The 20,505-nt window shown below is 30.9% G+C and overlaps 1 protein-coding gene across 2 annotated transcripts; it reads right to left on the bottom strand.

The window, feature by feature from the left end:
• Window positions 1–474: 474 nt before the first annotated feature.
• On the bottom strand, window positions 475–5,194 carry LOC114384783 (homeobox protein knotted-1-like 3). Of its 2 annotated transcripts, none has more exons than XM_028344570.1 (6): window positions 4,559–5,194; window positions 3,374–3,494; window positions 2,121–2,314; window positions 1,890–2,021; window positions 1,111–1,247; window positions 475–977 (listed from the first exon to the last, which is right to left on the bottom strand). In XM_028344570.1, exons 1-6 carry the CDS (start codon window positions 5,192–5,194, stop codon window positions 956–958), a joined length of 1,242 nt encoding a protein of 413 aa, XP_028200371.1. In that variant the 3' UTR covers window positions 475–955. The 2 variants fall into 2 exon arrangements, with proteins under 2 accessions (XP_028200371.1, XP_028200372.1); XM_028344571.1 differs by having other exon boundaries at window positions 475–966.
• Between the last annotated feature and the right edge of the window lie 15,311 nt (window positions 5,195–20,505).

The following is a 20,505-nucleotide window of genomic DNA, read 5'->3' as shown; positions in this document are numbered from 1 at the left end:
GGGAAATTAAAATATAAAGGGGAAATAAGAATGTAATTAGCATATTTGGAGGTGTAAATAGTAAGTGTCTTTTGACGTGTACAAATGTGGATCCTTACCCCAAACCTCTAAAAATTTATATACTAAAAAAAATATATTATTAGATCAAAATTATTTGTTATAAAATTTATTTAAAATTAGTTGTTATAAAATTTATTATATAAACTTATATGTGTATTAAATATACATTACAAATTTTAGAGTTATATATAATAACATTAATTATTTTTTAACATAATTAACCTATAATTCAGTTTGTTAAAGTGTCGTATTATTAAGTGAAGATCATAGGTTCAAGACATGTATAAACCATTAATTTAAATTATTTCGTAAATCCATCTACAAGTCAAATCTCAAGAACCCACCACACTATATTATTTATCTTTTAACAACTCCACACTATATTAGTTATCAGTAAAGTCAATGAATACTCCATACCGATAACATAATATATATAAAATGTAAAAACTTATACCATATTTCAACAACAAATTACTCTCTACATTACCAAATACAAATTGAAAGAACAAGAACAAAAACAAGAGTATGATTGTAAGAAAAAAAAAATGAACAGCTTATTACTGTACACCCATAACCCCTCGCTAGTCGCTACTATATATTATATTTCACAAAGCAATAAAACATGAACAAAAATCATAATTCTCTGTTGGTATATGATTCCTAATTTAACTTCCTAATTTTGTAGCATCACAAGTACTATATATAAACTATTTGCAGGCCTTTAAGCACAAGTAAACTGGTTCACCAATATTAGCTCCTTGACCCGCTTTAACCCTGGCCCATCAGATACAAAATGTGAATCTTTCTCATTGTCTTTCCATGATTGACAAAACGAGAAAGAGTTGACATTCATGCACTGTTTTTTTATTTTTGCTCCATTTACATGCAACGATCATCAGTTATCACCTGCATTGCTTCTTTTCAAATTAAGAATGGTGCAATGTTCACAAAAAATGTAATAATCAAACAATGGTAAGTGGTACAACGAAAAAAATTGTGATAGATACCTACATTTTTTGTTGTACAAATTACTAGTTTTGATGGGAATACCTTTTGCGTTTGCTCTTCAAGACAGTTGAAGTTGAAGGATTGCTGTGCCAATTCCTCTTCCTTTGATTGATAAACCAATTATTAATCTGCTTTAATTGCAATCCAGTTTCCTGCACCAACCTTGCCTTATCCTCCTCCTGACAAGAACATGATTTGAGTTCAGTAAAAAGATTGATAAGGGAGATGTGGCTTGTGTGGGATAGCAGATAATATTTACTTTAAAAAGGTCACTTGATAAATCTTATGGAGTAGCTTCAATTCAAGGTGTAGTCAGAGAATAAAAACGAAGATTAATGTTGTGCTAACAAATGGACAAAGTGTACAAGCATATTCTTAGGAAAATATGGAAAATCCTTCTTCCTGTTCTTTGAATTCTAGGATAAATTTGACTAATGAAAGCCTCACCCTGAGAAGCTCAGCAAAACATTGTGGAATATCTAATGTATGAAAAATATCACTCCACAGTATGAGTACTTCTCAACAAGCACTCTTGTAAGAGAAGAAAATAAAATAAACTGAGGAAATCAAACTTTTCTCATAAGTTAAAATTAACTTATAACACCTCAATATTTTCTAAGCTCATTTAATTTTCTCTGTATTTGCCAATAAACTTACAAGGACTTTCTTGTAAGTTAATAATCAAATACTTAATACTATTTCAATTGAAAAGCTCCCACAAACTAAATATTAATCCAAACTTGGCCTATATGTTTAAAAGCTTTTTCCCAAAAAGCTTGATGTAAAAATGTACTTATTGAGTTCTTATTTATCAAACTTACGGTAGGGTAAGGCCACTTGGAATGTGATTGCCACCAAGCTTTAAGAACAGAAGTTGTGTCACCAGGAAGTTTCCCAGCTCTTCTCTTGCGCAAGATTTCCTCTCTTATATCTACAATTTTCTCCTTATAACCCTGTATGATAAAAATTAAAAAAGTAAAAAGAGGTCAATCATATGGGAAAAGATTTGAGAAGGGGAAATGAACAACCATCAACAATTCAACATCCCTTACCTGTTTCAGTTCATGCTTTAATTCTTGTCTTACTCGCTCCATGAGGGACCTCTCGCTCTCTGTAGGAACAAGAGGGCCAAACCCCATGCCATCTGCCCCATCGAAACTACTATCAAAGAGATTGGCATCACTATCTACTTGGTCATCTTCATCATCAGACATTGTTGCCCCTGTACCTTCTCCAGGTGAAACTCCTGTTTATCATGCAGCATGTGAGAACATTTATATGTTTACTTGCTGTGGCTAATTGAACCAAGAGTTTGAAGATTTTCTTCAAACACTAGAAACTATCATCATTCTATCTGTTGCAAAGTTGCAATTCATGTGGGTTTAGTAAATCCTCACAATTTGCTTTCACATATTTCAATGTTACTAAAGTTACGAATGATTAAGGTTTTTCCAAAGACATAGTCCATGTATGAGAAGAAAACAGAAAAACAAGTTCATGCAGCCATGTACTTCTTCAGGTATATCAGATTTTCAACCATGACTAAAATTTGGAATGCTGTTAAATGATATTTCACCTTGTCGGGTAATTTAGTACTTGTTTGGATTGAAGTTTTCAAACTGAGTTTGTAAAAGTATTCCAAGTTTTGTTTCTTCAAAACTAAGTTTTGAGGTAAAAGTTTACTCTCAAACATACTTTTACACATGGAAAAACTGATTTTACTCTCAAATATACTTTTGGAGCACTCTCACCGGAAATCCAAACATACCCTTGCACATGCAGGTACAAATTACTGGCATTGCAGCACAATTGTTGCTTTAAATTTTTTTTTCTATTTTCAAATATTGACATAAAACAATGAAAATAGGATATTTATTATTTCCTATAGAAACCTTTACAAAAATGGAAAAAAATGACATTTTTGTAATTCTTTATAAAAAACATTTTCTTACTAAATAACTAAAAAATGACATAAAACAATCAGAATTTTCTGCTCATAAATAACTAAAACTTGTTGGTTCCTTGATAGGAATTTTGCAGATAAAGAAGTTCAACATTTAAAAGTAATGCAATCATCATAGCATTAAAATAGATCGCAACTACTAGCTAGTAGCCACCAAATCTCTAGAATTTTCAACTGCCAGCAGCAACATAATTTAAGGATGTTAACATAAACTAGACAAAAAGCTGGTTGTTAGAAAATAATGTGAAACATCCTATTTTCAATTTTTCATTCAATCACGCAACAAATCTTCACATTTATTTTAAGATGAGACAATTACTAAAAGAAGACACTTTTATGCACCTGTTAGACTCTGCAATGATTGCTCTATATCCCAACAAGCCATTACTGCTTCCATTGCATGGACCCGGACATGCTGCTGCAATTGTTCTTTGAAGGAACAGAGCAACAAAACATAGTGCGACTGCAACATCCAACCATAAAAAACATTAAAACCGTAACTGTACCACATCCAACAAACCTCTCCATATAGAGAAAAAAAAATCCATTTTATAATCAAGAAGTTGCATAGAATATGCTGATCCAACATAGCTCATTATTGCAAGAAATTTCTGTACATGACTTAATACAAGCTTAACTCGCTAGGATTTATGACAGAAGCTTGAAAGTGAAAGCACAAAAGGCTTGGAGAATGAAAGTGAATGCAGGAATTATAACGAAACGAACTCTTGCAATTGCCCACTATTAATAAGCCATGATTGCAAGACATTAACTACCATAATGTAAGGAAACTCAATAACTCAAAAGACAACCTTATAAACCCAAAGCAGCTCATTAAAGTGATGAAATAAAAAGCATCCTAATTACTAAATTCAGCACCTCAAAAGCCATATCAATAACTCAAATTCGAGCATCCTTCATTCAATTCACAATCACAATTTCACTTCTCACAGGATAATTTTCATTCTAATTTGGTATTATCCTATAAGATAATCCTTTTTAATTCCTTGTTTGGCCAAGCAACTTGCATCAGGCCTCTAATAATCAACTCCCACATAAGCCAATTAATATAAAGGTTTTGACAACAGTCTGTAACTGCAATTTAGGCAGCAAGGTCAAGATTTTTGACATCACTGCAATCACAATTGTGACCTCATCAATTACGTTTCAGCAATTTCCTACCATATCAAAAATCGAGACAGCAATTTAAAACCTTCTTTAAGTTAAGGAATCTCAGTATAAAATTAAAGTCTCAATTTCAAGCAACAAAAGCTGCAAATTTCATCTGGCTCCAGGCTCCAGCTGCACTATAAAATAATAATGCACGCCACGCGAATTCCTTAACTGACACGGCGAAGACAAAAAAACAAAAAAAAATATAAAAATTAATTAATTAATCGAAAACCAACGAGAAACAAATCCTCAGATGTCCACGCTGATTAAGAAACAAAAACAACGAGAATCATTAATTGTGAAACAAACAAAAAGTAAAAAGGAAAGGAAATTTTGATAATTGATTGTATATACCATGAACTGATCGAGTTCTTTGTCATCGGCGACGATGTTGTTGTGTCCGAAAGCTGCGTATTTCGCGACCACATTCTGCGACTGCGCCAGCTGCGCGTCGATCCTCGGCAGCTGGTCCACCGGCGTGGCGATCCGGAGGCACGACACGTGCGCCGACAGCAGCTGCTCGTACAGCGGGTGCTGCAGAATCTCCGCCTTCCACCGTCCAATCTGCCAATTCACGGCGTCGCCACCACCGTCTCCGCCGCCGCCCTTCAAATCGGCGTGCTCCACCATGGAGTCCCCTGCGCCGGCGTCGATGACCTCGCCAGGGTGGCGGTGGAGCGCCGGCCACTGCGCGTCGGAGGCACCGGGGTTGAGGTTCAGGAAATTGGAACCGTTAACATTACTGTTGGCGGCAGCGGCGGCGACGGTGGCGGTGTTGGTTGTGGCGTCGTTGGTGGTGGTCTCGGTGTAGTGAGTGCGGAGAAGCGCGTCGTTGAGCCAATTGGGCGCGGTTTGGAGATCGGAGGGAGGTTTGGAGTTTGGTTCGGGTGAGGAAGGAAGTTGTTGTTGTTGGTCTGGTAATATGGATTGGTTCGGGAAATGGTGGAGTGGAAGGTCTTGCTGTGAAAGGTTGTGGTTATGGTACGCCATGTAACAAGACAGACACAAACACAAAAAAAAACGACAAGTACGAGGTTGTAGTTATTGGTTCATGGTGGAGAACCAGAACCAGAGGTTGAGATATGAAGAACTTAAAAAGAAGGATGTGTGTTTGGTGTAAGAGTTGTTGGAATTGTGAAGAGGTGTAGGACTATGAAATGAAACGAAGTGAAGATAAATGGCTTGTACTTTTGGAGAGAGAGAAGTAGAAGAGAGAAGAGAAGAAATGAAGCGTAGGGTGTACAGTAGAGATGAGGGAAGAAGAGAAGAGAAGGGACGTTGTTGCTGTGCGTTACTGTAATGGGAAAAAATCCAAGTACAGTGAACCAGTTGTTTGTACTGAGGGGGTAAATGAAAATATATATATATATATATATATATATATATAAGGGTGAATTATAGATTAAGTTAGTGATGAATTTAATTTTAAAGTGTTTTTTTTTTAATGTAATATGAAATGTGTGTACAGTTCATATAAATGGTCAGAGAAAGCAGATTGCGGAGGGCAAGGGATGAGGTGGATTGTTTGTCTTTCAGGGAGTGGGTTTTCTGGGACTGGCAAATTGGGTCGGCAGACAGCCTTTTGTATGGCACGTTTGGATAAGTGATTTCTGTGTGTTTATTTTGTGTCACTACTCAAAACCACATTTTTGAACAACAACGTGGGTGTTTGGTTTCACCTTTAGAATCCATGTTTAGGGCAAAATTACGTCAAAATCAATGCAAAAGCAACTGAGATTCATGTCTAGTCCTTCCTAACATGTTTCCAAACATACTAATGTGTGTTTTGATTACATTATGAAATTCACCTCTTTTCACATTATCATGTTTTAATAGGTCAAAAACAATTAATAGTTACTTTAGTGACATATATTATTGTGTTGGTGAGAATTAATACACGAAAAATATGTATTTGATTCTATCATAACTTTGAATGCTAAATGGAGATACAAATTTGGAGATAATGTGTTTGATTCTGTATTTTTTACATCACATTAATAAATGGTGTAAAATATAATTCATAATTGTTACAAAATGTGATGTGTAAAGAGTTACTTGACATTCGTCCAAACTTATGAAAAATATATGTTTGATTATGTAACTATTATTTTATAAGCCATGTTCATAAATGGTACAAAAGTAACTACTATTTATTTCAAAGGTGATGGTGCCAAGGGTTGAGGCAACAACTCAAAATTAAGGGCATTTTTGTTTATGCAAAAACACACTTCTCAGTCATTTGTGCGGGTTTATTTTATTTTGTATCACTACTTAAAGGCATGTTTTTTATCGACAAAGTGTTGTTTAGTTTCATGTCCACAATTCACATTGAGAACAAAATCATGTCAAAGTCCAAGCGAAAGCAATGCATTGGAGATTCATGTTGTCAACTTCTAATGTGTTCTCAAACACATTAAAAGTGTATGTTTTGATTACCATATGAAATTCACATCTTTGTAAAAGATAATATTATAATACATCAAAAATAATTATTAATACTTACTCGAGTGACATGTATCACATGCGTATCATTGTGTGGATGGGAATTCAAACACACAAAAATATGTGTTTGGTTCTCTCCAAACTATGTGAATGCCAGATGAAAATACAAATGCACAAAAAAATGTGTTTGGTTATGTATTTTCAAAATCACATTCATAAATTATGCAAAAATAACTCATAATTGTCTCAAAGATGATGTGTGTCAAGAGTTATGCTACACTCATCCAAACACATGAAAATCAATTTCATGTGAAGTGATTTTGTTGGATGGTCTTTTCTCTCATTATTAAAACTAATTTTATAATTGGTAGAATTGATTTACTGAAAAATATTAAATTTTTCTTTGAATATGTAAAATTCATTCTTAAGTATAAGATTTATGAACTATGTTGTATTAATATTTTAAAAGTTATTTGTCATCATAAAATAAATAAAAGTAATTCCTCTCAACTCTTCTTTAAGAAATCATAGTTAAAAATAAATTATTTTTTTAAATTGATTCTACCAAAATTTAAACTAATAAATCATTAAACGCTTGATAGTAGAGAAGTTTTTGGTTTTTCATGAGTCATAATAGGTTGGAAAGACTTAATTTTCCATGTTTGATATGTATTTTTAAAAAAAATAATATTCTTGGAAAAAGATTTTTCCCAGAAATCTTTTTTAATCAACTTTTCACAAAAATTTTCTCACGGGGAAGAGGGAATCTTACTTTCCTGAAAAGTTTTTTATTTCCCATAAATCATAGGTTGGTGGGAAACTTAGTTTCTCATGTTTGATATGCATTTTAAAAAAATAACATTCATGAGAAAGAATGCTTCTTTAGAATTTTTTTAATCAATTTTTCACAATTTTTTTTTCATGAGAGTGAAAATCTTCCTTTTTCGAGTTTAATTTTTCTTTCACTATAGTAAAAATATTATGTTATTCTTTACTAAATTATATAATATAGTAAATAATTAAAATAGTTGATAAAAATATGTATAATTTTTTTATTCTTAAGAAATTTATCTAAAGATTCTCAATGATTAACCAAACAAATTTTATAAAAAAATTCTTCCTTACCAAAAATTGTAGGTACATTCCTTCTTCTTCATACTTATGGCCTTCATCTATGCTTGAAGACATTATGTAGACTGTTGTTTCAAATTTGTGACACTCAAAGTGTCGTTTAAGACTAATAAAGACAAACTTAGTCTTGTAGGGATTCAATCAATCAAACTAATTTGATTCTAACAGATAATCATTAATCCATGTAGAGAGAAATTATTGTATAAAGATGAATAAAACTCCATTGTGTTCTCATACTCAAAATCATGATGAAAACTAAATGCGGAAGCGTACTTAGATTAGCCATAATGGAATGATGAAAGGTTGATGAGGATCAAGATTGGTTTTATGATCTTCCAAATGTAGAGAGTCCTTTTTCTTTTCTAAATTTTCTCTTCTGATGGGGATAAAGAGAAAAAGAAAGGAAAACTGTGTACGTTCAGTCGCTTCTCCCTACAAATGGGGACCATAACCTCTTGTATTGATAACTGATAGGAAAGAAAATATTTGATTCAATAATTGATTTAGTCTTTATATCATTCATTTATTCATTCCTTGATTATAGCCTCTAGATTGATCTAGTCATTCCTTAATCGTAGGATCTAGATTTTCTGTAATCTCTATTTATTGCACGTTTGTTATTCTCTAATGCCATCAGAAGAAAAATCATACCAATCATTACATGGTATCAGCCATACTTCAATCCTAAAGCCATCATCATTCTTTTGAATTTCTTTATGGCCCACGATGCATTAGTCTCTGACGGTGCTCTATCCTTCAACACCATGATTCATATGTTGAATATTCGCCTCACCCCATCAAACTTTATATTGTGGTGTCACCAACTGCTTCCCCTCCTTTAAGGACAAGCCTTATACGGTCATATTGATGGCTCTACTCCTGCCCCTCCTGCCATGTTAACCTCTGTCAATGATTCTCTGTCCTCTACCGTCAATAAACAACAAGACCAACGACTTGTCAATCTACTCCTAGCTTCCCTCATGGAAGAAACCTTGGCTGAAGTTCTCCATTGTGAAACTTCTCAATAGATTTGGACTACCCTTGAATCTCTCTTTGGTGATGATTCTAAACAACAGGAGATCGCGATTCACGACCAACTTCTGCATCTCAAAAAGGACTCATCCTCCATGCGAGACTTCTCCAAATCCTTTAGTGGCCTTTGTGATCAACTCAGTCTCATGGGCAGACCTGTAGATGATCTTGTTAAATTGCACTAATTCCTGCGAGGATTGGGTCCAAATTTTACCAGCTTCGGCGCATCTCAACCGGCCATGTGCCCGCTCCCCACTTTTAGAGATTTAGTATCTGTTGCAGAAAGCTTTAAATTTTACATAAATGCGATGGAAGTTGTTCCTTCTCAGGCTGCTTTCTACTCCACCTCTCATTGTTCATCACACCCTTCTCACCCACACTACTCGTCTAGAGATCGTTCCTCATCTGGTTCTCGTGCTCCCTCAAGTGGTCGAAAGGGACGTGGGCGTGGTGGTCGTGGACGTGGAAATCGTCATCCAATTTATTGTCAAATCTATCGAGGTGAGGTTCACTATGCTACCTTTTGTCCCCAACGGTATAATGGTGTTCCCCCATTTTCTGCTAATATTACTGAATCCTTTGTTGCGTCTTGCAATATTTCTTCTCCTAACAACTCGGATTGATACTTGGATACCGGTGCTTCCGCTCACATGACACCAAGTTCTTCAACATTGGATGCCATGGAACCATATTCTGGTAATCACAAAGTTCTTGTTGGAAATGGTAATGTTCTGCCTATTTCTCATATTGGTTCTCATTGCTTGAATTCTACCCTGCAACTTCTAGATATTTTGGTTGTTCCTGGTTTGCAGAAGAACCTCATCTCTATTAGTAAACTCACTCGTGACTTTCCAGTTGATTCTATTTTCACTAACAACTCCTTTCTACTTCAGAAAAGGGACACAAAGGAAATCTTGGCCCAAGGGAGGCGTGAACACAACCTGTACATTCTGGAGCATGGTCAAGCTGCTTCTATGACTATTTTAAATTCCAATAAATTACGAGGATCCTTTGAATATTGGCATTCTCGTCTAGGGCATGTTAATTATGATGCAATATCTGATTTGAGAAAAACTAGTCATTTGTCATTATCTTCTGTTTTTCTAAATCCTTCTCTTTGTGCTTCTTGTGAACAAGCTAAAAGTAAGTGTTTACCCTTTTGTCTCAATGATAAATGTGCCTCACATATTTTTGGACTTGGTTCATTGTGATTTATGGGGACCTGCACTTGTTTGCTCAAATTCCGGATTTTGATATTATGTTATTTTTGTCGATGACTACTCCCGATTTACTTGGTTATATCCCCTACACCTCAAATCTGAGTTTTATGATATTTTTGTGCGCTTTAAGAGTTTTGTGGGAAATCAATTTAATACTTCAATCAAAGCTTTTCAAAGTGATGGAGGCACTGAATTCACTAATAATAGGATGCAAGAACTTTTACAGCAAAATGGAATTCTTTATACTATGTCATGCCCCCATACCCCTGCTCAAAATGGCAGGGCCGAACGCAAGCATTGCCATATTACTGAGACAGGTTTTGCAATGCTTTTTCATTCCCACATGCCCACTACGTATTGGCTTGACGCTTTCTGTTGTGTTGTTTATATTATAAATCGGTTACCTACTCCCTTATTAAAAGGTATTTATCCTTTTGAGCTCTTATATGATGTTTCTCCAAATTATGCTCACTTTCATCCATTTGGTTGTCAGGTTTATCCCTGCTTGCATGATTATGCTCCTCATAAATTATCACCACGAAGTATTCCATGTATCTTTCTTGGATATAGCAGCATGCACAAAGGTTTTTGGTGCATGGACGTCTCAACATCTCAGATCTACTTTACTTGTCATGCCAAATTTGATGAATTTTACTTTCCCTTCTCCAACACAGGACTTATTTATTCGATCTTACACTTGGGATTCTCTCTCTTTGATGAACCTTCTAAGCTTGTCGTTGTCTCTCCGCCTGCTCCTTCCAAACCATCTTCGCAATCGTCTATGCCACTGTTGTCTCGCCCTTGTGGCTTATGTCCTTCAAAAGACACTTCCCCTGTTGTTCTTGCGCCTCCAGCTGAGCCTTAATCTGATGTGGTTCATACTGTTCCAGCAGGTCACCCTATGGTGACTCGTGCTAAAGCTGGTATCTACAAAACCTCGCCACTTTGCATATATAACTACTTATCGACCATCTTCTCTTTTACATGCATTATTCACCACTTCTAAGCCTAAAGGTTTTAAATCTGCTGCCAAGCATCCTAGCTGGCTTGCTGCCATGAATGACGAACTCACAGCCTTACACTCCAACAAGACTTGGGAACTTGTTCCTCAACCACCTAACACTAACATTGTTGGCTTCAAATGAGTATTGCACTAAGTATCTTTTTGATGGCTCTATTGATCGCTTCAAAGCACGATTGGTTGCATAGGGATTTACTCAGACTCCCGATCTTGATTATGATCATACATTTAGTCCTTTGGTGAAGGCATCTTTATGGCTTGAAATAGGCCCCTCTAGCATGGTTTCAGAGGTTCAACTCCTTCTTACTTCATCTTGGTTTTATTGGCAGCAAGACAGATCCATCTCTCTCCATCTATCATCATAACACCGCAACTCTCTACCTTCTTGTCTACGTCGATGACATTATTTTGACCGGCAATAATCATTTTTCCATCCAAACCATCCTTGCTAAAATTCGAGCCGAGTTTGCCATCAAGGATCTAGGCCGTCTAAGTTATTTTCTTGGTCTTGAGGTACATTATGGTGCTAACGATATTTTTCTAAGCCAATCAAAATACTCCCATGACATTCTGGACAGGGCAAAAGTGTTGGATGCCAAGCCCATTGCCATGCCTCTTGCTTCTGGTATTCAATTGACAAGCACTGGAGACCCATTTCCTGATCCAACCCTTTATTGTTCTCTTGTGGGAGCATTACAGTACCTCACAATCACTCGTCCAGATCTCTCATATGTTGTTAACTCTGTCAGCCAGTTCCTACAGGCTCCCACCACTGATCATTTCCAAGTTGTCGAGTGAATATTGTGCTATGTCAAGGGCACCTTGTCCTTCGACCTATCCTTCGCTCTGGGATCCTCTCTTCTTGTTCTTGGTTACTATGATGCCAATTAGGCTCGTTGTGTTGAGACTCGTCGCTCCACCTATGACTACTCAATATTCTTGGGAGGTAATCTTGTGTCCCGGAGTGCTAAAAAGCAGCCTACTATTGCTCGTTCCAATTGTGAATCTAAATATCGGGCTATGGCAAATGTAGCAGCTGAGCTAATGTGGTTCACTCATTTGCTGCGCGATCTACATGTTTACTCTGCTCCCCCTACTCTTCTTTGTGATAACAAAAGTGCTATATTTCTTTCCCAGAATCCAGTTGCTCACAAGCGTGCCAAGCATATTGATATTGACTACCACTTTGTTTGCGAGTTAGTTCTCTCCAAAAAGCTCATTACTCAGTTCGTTCCTTCCCATCTTCAACTCGCCGACATCTTCACCAAAAGCCTGTCTCGACCACTTTTTCAGCTTTTTCATTCCAAGCTTTGCATTGGCCCAAATCCCACACTTTGCTTGAGGGGGGATGATAGGAAAGAAAATATTTGATTGAATAATTGATTTAGTCTTTATACCCTTCATTTATTCATTCCTTGATTATAGTAGGATCTAGATTTTCTGTAATCTCTATTTATTGTACGTTTGCTATTCTCTAATGCTATCAAAAGAGAACAATCATACCAATCATTACAGTAACTCTCATTAGTTGTCCTAAATTTGATCATTATAATTTGGTCTCTCATCAAATTATAATATCACTAATAGTATCTATATAATTAACCTTTCATGACATATATGTCATTAGCCATAATTTTATATTGATTAAACCACTTTAATATTTTGACTAATAAAATAATAGTCTTAACTAATTTAATTATATGATATATATATATATATATATAACCCAAAATTGCTAACAAGTCTCACTTCAAAATCCACCTGTAGTGCATGACAAATATGTAAAATTAAATAATAAAATTTTGGAATAACCAATTTAAGTTTGAAAGTTTGACATATTATAGTCTCCTAAGATCATGAGTTTACAATCTCGTGAATTCTCTTCCTATCATGGCTGAAATGAAAGACGTCGTATGTGTACACATTTTCTCTTAGTTGTCTTACTTATAATATATTTATCATATTTTTAAATTTTATAAATATAAAAATATATTACTCAAAATGCTTCCTCGTAGCACCAAAAGCTTTAAACTGAGGGTAAGATGATATATTAATGTTACATACTTAGAAAATGTATAAGCAAACCTACGTAACAATAAAACAATCTACTAGTTATAGTGGGTAAGTAGACAGTAGTAAGATAGGCATGTGTAAACTCTAACACAATGCTAATTGTTTTGAAAATATTTTCTTCACTTGGTCAATATTTAGTTAGTGTCCATTCATTAATTATATTTAACTTCACTAAAATTTCATAGAGCATTGCGCATTGTTATCCGAGCATATGACGGTGACATGACATCTTCCATGATCAAGTTTAGACTAAGAATGAATAAAATTTATGATATTTTGAAATAAGGATTAATTGACCGATTGGAAACCAATTGTTTTTCAAATTGTCTAAGTTAGACGGCTTAAGATTCAATATCATGAATGTTATATACAATATTCATCCTATTAAATCTAAAATGGAAAGTAGGTATTATTTCGGAATAGGATTTTTTTCATTAGGATCAGAGGTTTTCTATCATGAAAAAAAAGTGTATTTTGTTCTTATTCTTGGAAGAGACATGAGTTATATGAATTTTTTAATTATGATAAGTACTATATCTTATCTCGTATAATTATAAAGATAAAATATAATTTGGTATAATTAGGAGATATACAGGTATAATATGATCAAAATATAACCTAAGATATGAGGTAGATATAAGTTAAGATATGACTAGATGTTTCATATGTTTAAATTCGATTAGATTGATTGGCATTAGACCCATTGGTAGGGTATTGGACTCGGCCTAATGACAAAGACGGATAAAGGGGGTAACTTAGGATCTTTCCTTATGATCCTTTGTGTAAATATGATAAAAGAAAAAATAATAATATTAAAAATATTAATAAAATAAAATTTCGAGTTGATATTTGCTTAAACTTTTTATAGTAATAGATTTTATCTCTAATTTTATCCATAAAATTAATAATTAGTATTTTTTTAATGTATTATTTGCCATATTAAATAATTATTTATTAGAAATAAAATATTTAAATAATTATGTAAAAAAAGTTCACTTTTTAATACACTCTTGAATCCATCCCTATCTAAAGATTGGTCCATTGGGCTCGACCATGTGGTCGGAGATACATTTATAATATAAATTGATAGTATGTTGACTTGGTCAATATCGAGAAAAGTTGTGCAAGTTTCACAAAAATCCTTGTTGTAAGTGAATCCCATTTTCATCATATCATAGCATTTAATCTGTTTCAATCACCATTGTTTTTAGTTTTTAGAGGATTTCACTGACCATTTGTTAGTGTGAAACAATAATGAAATGTTCCATCATCAATTTTATTAATCTTAATTCACTGTTTGAACAGCAATTTATCCATGTAAAAATTATCCCTTCTTCTTACCCAAGGAGCATTGCAGATCCATTTTATTCTCCAACAAACACACTCCCCATTCTCATATACTCATCTTGTTAAAAAATAATATCTTCCATTTCATCATTTCCGTCTCCAAAGGCTCCGTTATTTCCCTCCTTAACTGCATGCAGCATGCGTCCATTCAAAACTCAAAAGGAATCTTGAAAATCATCAATATACATTATTCAATTGTAGATTATTAATATACATTCGTCCAAAATGAAAATAAATTAGGGGACGGGAGGATAAGTACCAGCTCAAAACCTGTCTCACCTATGTCAAATAATAGTACCTATTAGACAACATGTTTTACATCTAAATTAAAGTTTGGTACTTTCATCCATTATATTTATGAAAAATAAGTTACTAAAACAAATTTGAGTTTAATTTTGATCAAAATAATTTAGAAGCTAGTTAAAGAAGTTTCAAAGTTATATACTCCAAGACCTTTTCAAACATAGCCTAAAGCCTGAAATCAACTTGATGTTTTTTGACATTTTTGCTTCAAATCTTAATGATTAAAACATGTCTATTAATTTTATATGGTATGAAAAATTAAATTGTAACAATCAAATATTAACCACGATGACTAAGATTCTAATAATCTCAAAACCTATTATCTTGAAAGAAAATAGTTTTTTTTTTCAATTTGTTTTGGTGTATTAAGATGTAAAATTTAATTTAAATTTAAATTAGGATTAACTTCATTTATTTTTTGGTAAATAAATATTAATTATATTTAGGTAAAAATATTTGAGACAAATAGAAAATATAAATTAAATATCAAAATATTATATTTAAGAGTAAATTAATTACATTATCCTTTCTTGAAAGATGGGGGGCATCATACTATTCTCCTCTCTTATATTTAAATATACACTTTATGTCTTAACAAATTTGAGTATATGATATGATAATACTACTCACCTCAGTTAAGATATACACTTTTATGCTATGATATTTAAATATACACTTTTGTGTCTTAAAAAATTTAAATATACTACTCTCCTCTGTTAAGATATATTCCTCTTTTTTTTTTTCAGGTGCATCTGCTAAGATATATTCATCTCCATTGATATATAAATGCAATATATTACAATTTCATTTAAAAAAATTGTTAGAAATAATTTTATGACTGGAATATCTTTCACATTTCTTATTATTAAAAGGGAATTAAATATTACACTTTTCTCTTTCCTTATTTTATTAAAAAAAAATTCTTAAAAATCAAAATACATCATAGTTTTCTTATATTTTCTATAAAAATAATAATTTCTGTTAAAGAATAAATATTTTACAAAAAGCCCATTGGTTGATTTGTGCATTTATTTATAAAAACTTATGTTACTAAATTATTTGATTTTTATAGTATATTTTTGTTCATGAGTTATTTCTTCATTGAGCACCATTTTTAGCCTTTTATATATTATAAAAAACAAATTTAGTTAGACATTTTGTCACTCTCAAAAACATTTACTTTACTTGTTGCAACTTATTACGAAGAGAAACAACATTGATGCATAGGAAGAAAATAATGTTAAAGCATCGAATGAGTTAAGGATAATTAGTAAACTTATAATTATATTTTTATTACTTATATTGTTTCATGTTATTCAATTACTGAAATACTTTCAACTAATATGATAACCCACCATAGTACCTTAATCAAATCAACGACTGGTCCAATTTTTAAATACAGATTACAATGTAATATTTGCATCTCTTAAGATAGTGGGGGATAATTTACTCAATATTTAATGTAGAGCAAATTCATCCCTTAACGAGAAAGCAAAGTTTCTAAAAGTACTCTCATTCCATTAAAACAAAGTATTGTTGTTCAAGTGTGTAATTAATTTTATAAGACAGAAATAAATTATTTTAAAAAAAAATTAAAAGACTAAAAAAAACTTTATTCTATGGAGATCAAAAGATTATTTAATTCATTTACATCCTTACTCTTCCTTGAATATAAAGGATAGAGAATTATTTTTAGTGTATAATGTATTTCCTAATTAATATTCGAAGATTAACAGTTAAAGTGTAGAGATGATTAAAATAGTTTGTGTTCTTCTTAATATTTTTTTTAGATACATAATTACAAATTTAATTAAGAGGGTATAACTTAATTGATTGAACATGGTAGATAAATTATTATAAATTTTTATACTTATATTTGCTTCTTACAAAAAAAAAAATCTTATTCAATATATTAAAGGTACTTAATTATATTCGAAATTATTTGCGTACTATATGAAAGGATAGATAAGTTTTCATTTACTTTATCCTAAACATTCTCAAAGAGGCATGTTTGAATATTTAATAATTTATTTATATATTATAATGTTGGGTATTTGATTTTGAAATAGATGACTTGTAAAGGTTTTTTTTAATTAAATCTTCTGACTTTTTTATATTAAACACATTTTTATATTTATTTTCTCAAATATAATTGCTTTAATTTGTCAATTTTAAATTAAATTTAACTTGATATTTTTAAATTTTGAATCTTACACGCCATATCAAATTGAAAATACTTAATTCATTTTTTCTTAAAACGAGAACGGACTTATTCTTTTGAGGAAAGATAAATTTTAAAATGATTGTATGCTCAATATTAAATTGGGAATTTGGGGGAGACACTGTTTGAATGTATTTTAAGTAAGATTACCTCCTATAAAAAAATATTTATAAAATTCCCTCAAAATGAAATATAAAGAATTTTGGTTCAAATATTTGTTATTATAATTTTCTCTATAATTTTATAAATCATATTTCTTTAATTTATTTTTATTTGATAAAAAATATTTTATTCTTTTTTAAATACTTAATTTTATCATTATTTAGTTTTATAATATTTGCTTTCTGTATTGTTAAATTTTAAAAACATTCGTTGAATACATAAAAAAAATATTAATTTATATGCAATGACCCCCATCACGTTATTATTATTATTATTATTATTATTAAAATAATAATAGTAATTCTTTAAAGTTCATGTAAAACTGCACTGGAGGGGGACCATGAAATACGTCACTACCCTTTTCTGCCATTCACGGGACAAAGAAATAGTGACACGTGGCATTACGTGGTGGGTTTGGACCACATTGGGGACCAGCGGAAGCACGCGGCGGAATTAGGCTTGTGGGATTGTTCCAATGGAGTTTGTGGAGACCATACTCACTTTTGACTTCTCTGCCTTCGGCTCAATCAATGTACCCCTTATTTTTTAAAAAATTGAAGATTTAATTGTATATTTTATTCTTAATTTTTTCAATTTTAGTGAATTTTAACCTTAATAAATTAATTTAATGTAATTTAACTTTAATTTTCTTAAGAAATTTGTATATTTTATCTTTCGTCATTCATTTCATTAATAAACTTAAAAGTTAAAAGTAAAAAGTTAGAAGTAAATTTTGTCCAAAAAAAAAGTGTGATATAAAAATTGTCAAAAAGTGAATTCACCAGATTGTAAACTCAAAATAAGGTAGAGAATAAGAATACATTACAAAAATAAATATTATAAACATTCAATTAAATATTAAACACAAACATTCACAAGACTAACTAATAAAAAAAAAGTATAAATGTAAGCATTTAACTCTAAATAAAAATATCAAACATTTCCAAGAATAATATATACTTAATAACAAAACACTAAAGTTTTAACACATGAAAAGTGTAAAATGACAAAAGTCAAAAGTTTTTTTTTTTTTTTTGTTACACAGTTAATCCGCAAACTTCATGGATTAAGCAGATAAAATCTGCGAGTTTCACAAATCAGGGCAAAAATCATTTACAATTAGAAGAACTAAAATTTAATAAGTCTATAATTTATGCGGATCACAGGTTTCATAGGCCGGTCCATGGGCTCAAGTCCATATACTCATCCCTAGTAAAAAGTGCAACTATGTTAAAGATAAAAAATAACATGATAAAATTTACAAGTATTAAATTTGTTAATAATATAATTTATTTTTTAAGTTTAATTATGTTTTGAGTTCCTCAAATTAGAGGGTAAGTTTTTTTTAGTCTTCGAATAAAAATTTATATTTTATCTTCTTAATTTTGAAAAAAAATAATCACCTTATAAAAATTGAGAAACTAGAAAATATAAATTTTTATTTGAAAAAAAAATAAAAGGGGAAATTTTTAAATTTGAGGACTAAAAAAATACAAATTGTTACTTGAAGACTAAAAATATAGACTCTAATTTAAGCGACTAAATACAAAAAAATCAAGAGAAACAAAAATTGGTAACAATTATTTATAGAAATTAAAACCAAAAGGAATATACATCATAACTATTTTTTAATGAAGTTATTCAAATTTTTTTAAAAAATATATAGGTTTAAATGTAATTTTGATTTCTATATTTTTTAATATCTGCAATTTCAATTCCTCTATTTTAAAATAAAGATATTTAATCCTCTTATTTCTTAAAATCTATAATTTTAGTTTCTTATTTTAAAATAGAAACATTTAATCCTCTATTTTGTAAAATTTGTAATTTTAGTCATTCCTTTAAATGAATAACGTTGACCATTAAGATATTAACATTAATTATAACATATAGATTAAACAAATTATCTCATGTCACATAATTAAATTTGAGTCATATCAAGTTAATTTTTTATTGATCAATGCCTTTTGAATTTGATAGAAGGAATAAAATTAAGAACTTTATAAAACTAGATGACTAAATGTCTCTATTTTAAAATAAGATGATTAAAATTGTAGAATTTTTTTAAAAATAGAATGACTAAATATCTCTATTTTAAAATAAAAGAACCAAAATTACAATTACATAATAGTATAAAAATAGATTTTTATTAGAATTCAAAGAATAACTTGGTGATTGGTAATGAAAAATTATGAAGCTCTATTTTGATTTGGGTTGATTTAAGTGGAGCAAAGAGAGACGAAGAAAAAAAAAATATGATAAGTAATATGATGAACAATAAAATAAAGATAAGATAAAAAATAAACTGAAAATAAGATGAAAGAAAAAGGAATATGTAAATATAATTTAAAACAAATTTAGATACAAATTTTTTAAATATTTATTTTTTTATCAAAATTTTATCTTGATAACATATATTGACCTTTACGGAAACTTTTAATCTTTTATTTTGAATTTTTTAAAATTTCAAATAAAAATTAGCACAAAAAGCACTTATTAAACACTGCAAATTTTGTTCATTAATAATTAAATCATAAAGGCGCCAGCAGTGCGTAAACTATTATATTTTTATAAATAAAAAAAAATTAAGACAAATTTTGTCCATTAATAATTAATAACGAGTAAAAGGTGGCGTGGGGACCCATTTTTGGTGCTCACCTCAAGTCAACCTATCACGTATGACGTACCTACTATTCCCCCAGGCCTAGTGGTACCGTTCTAATTTTCCACTTTCTCAAAAAATCAGTGGGATTCTTAATCAAAAACCTTAAAAAATTACATTTTTAATGATTATATTTTAGGTTATATGTGATTTTATTATTTTCATAATTTTAATGATTTATGTTTATTTTTTATATTTATTTAATTTCTAAAATTGAATTCCTATCACATATTTTATTTTATAATTAATAAAAGTATAACAAAATATAACGTAATCTTGATTTACATAAACAACAAAAGAAAAAATGTATAAAATGTTTAAATAAACATAAAAATATTCTTAAATATCATACATTTGGTTGGTTATGTTTAAATATTTTATATATTCTTTTAATTTATACGAATTAATATCATATTTTCATGGCTATATTAATTAATTAATAAAAAAATATAGGATATAAAACTTATTGAGTTTAATAATCTTATATCAATTAATATATTACAATGACGGTTTAAAATAATTTTACAATATTATCTAGTCATAAAGTATTATTAGTATAACTTTTAAGATAATTATTATATGATTCAATAAATTTATTATAGATGATAATTTATTTGAGCCCAAATATGCATGCATATTGTATAATTTTAAAATATTAATTTTAAATACTAATGAAAAATTAAATGT

This window comes from Glycine soja, chromosome 14, assembly GCF_004193775.1.
Source record: "Glycine soja cultivar W05 chromosome 14, ASM419377v2, whole genome shotgun sequence".
Taxonomy (NCBI): Eukaryota; Viridiplantae; Streptophyta; class Magnoliopsida; order Fabales; family Fabaceae; genus Glycine; species Glycine soja.
The sequence above is the reverse complement of the archived record's forward strand: the minus strand, read 5'-3'. Positions and strand labels throughout refer to the sequence as shown.

What these genes read in the sequence shown, in the direction of transcription:
- LOC114384783 (XM_028344570.1), bottom strand. Translation starts at nt 5,194, where the DNA reads ATGGCGTACCATAACCACAACCTTTCACAGCAAGACCTTCCACTCCAC. An exon ending in AAGAACTCGATCAGTTCATG is followed by an intron (nt 3,495 to 4,558) that starts GTATATACAATC and finishes TGGATGTTGCAG; the next exon opens with TCGCACTATGTTTTGTTGCT. An exon ending in ATCATTGCAGAGTCTAACAG is followed by an intron (nt 2,315 to 3,373) that starts GTGCATAAAAGT and finishes CATGATAAACAG; the next exon opens with GAGTTTCACCTGGAGAAGGT.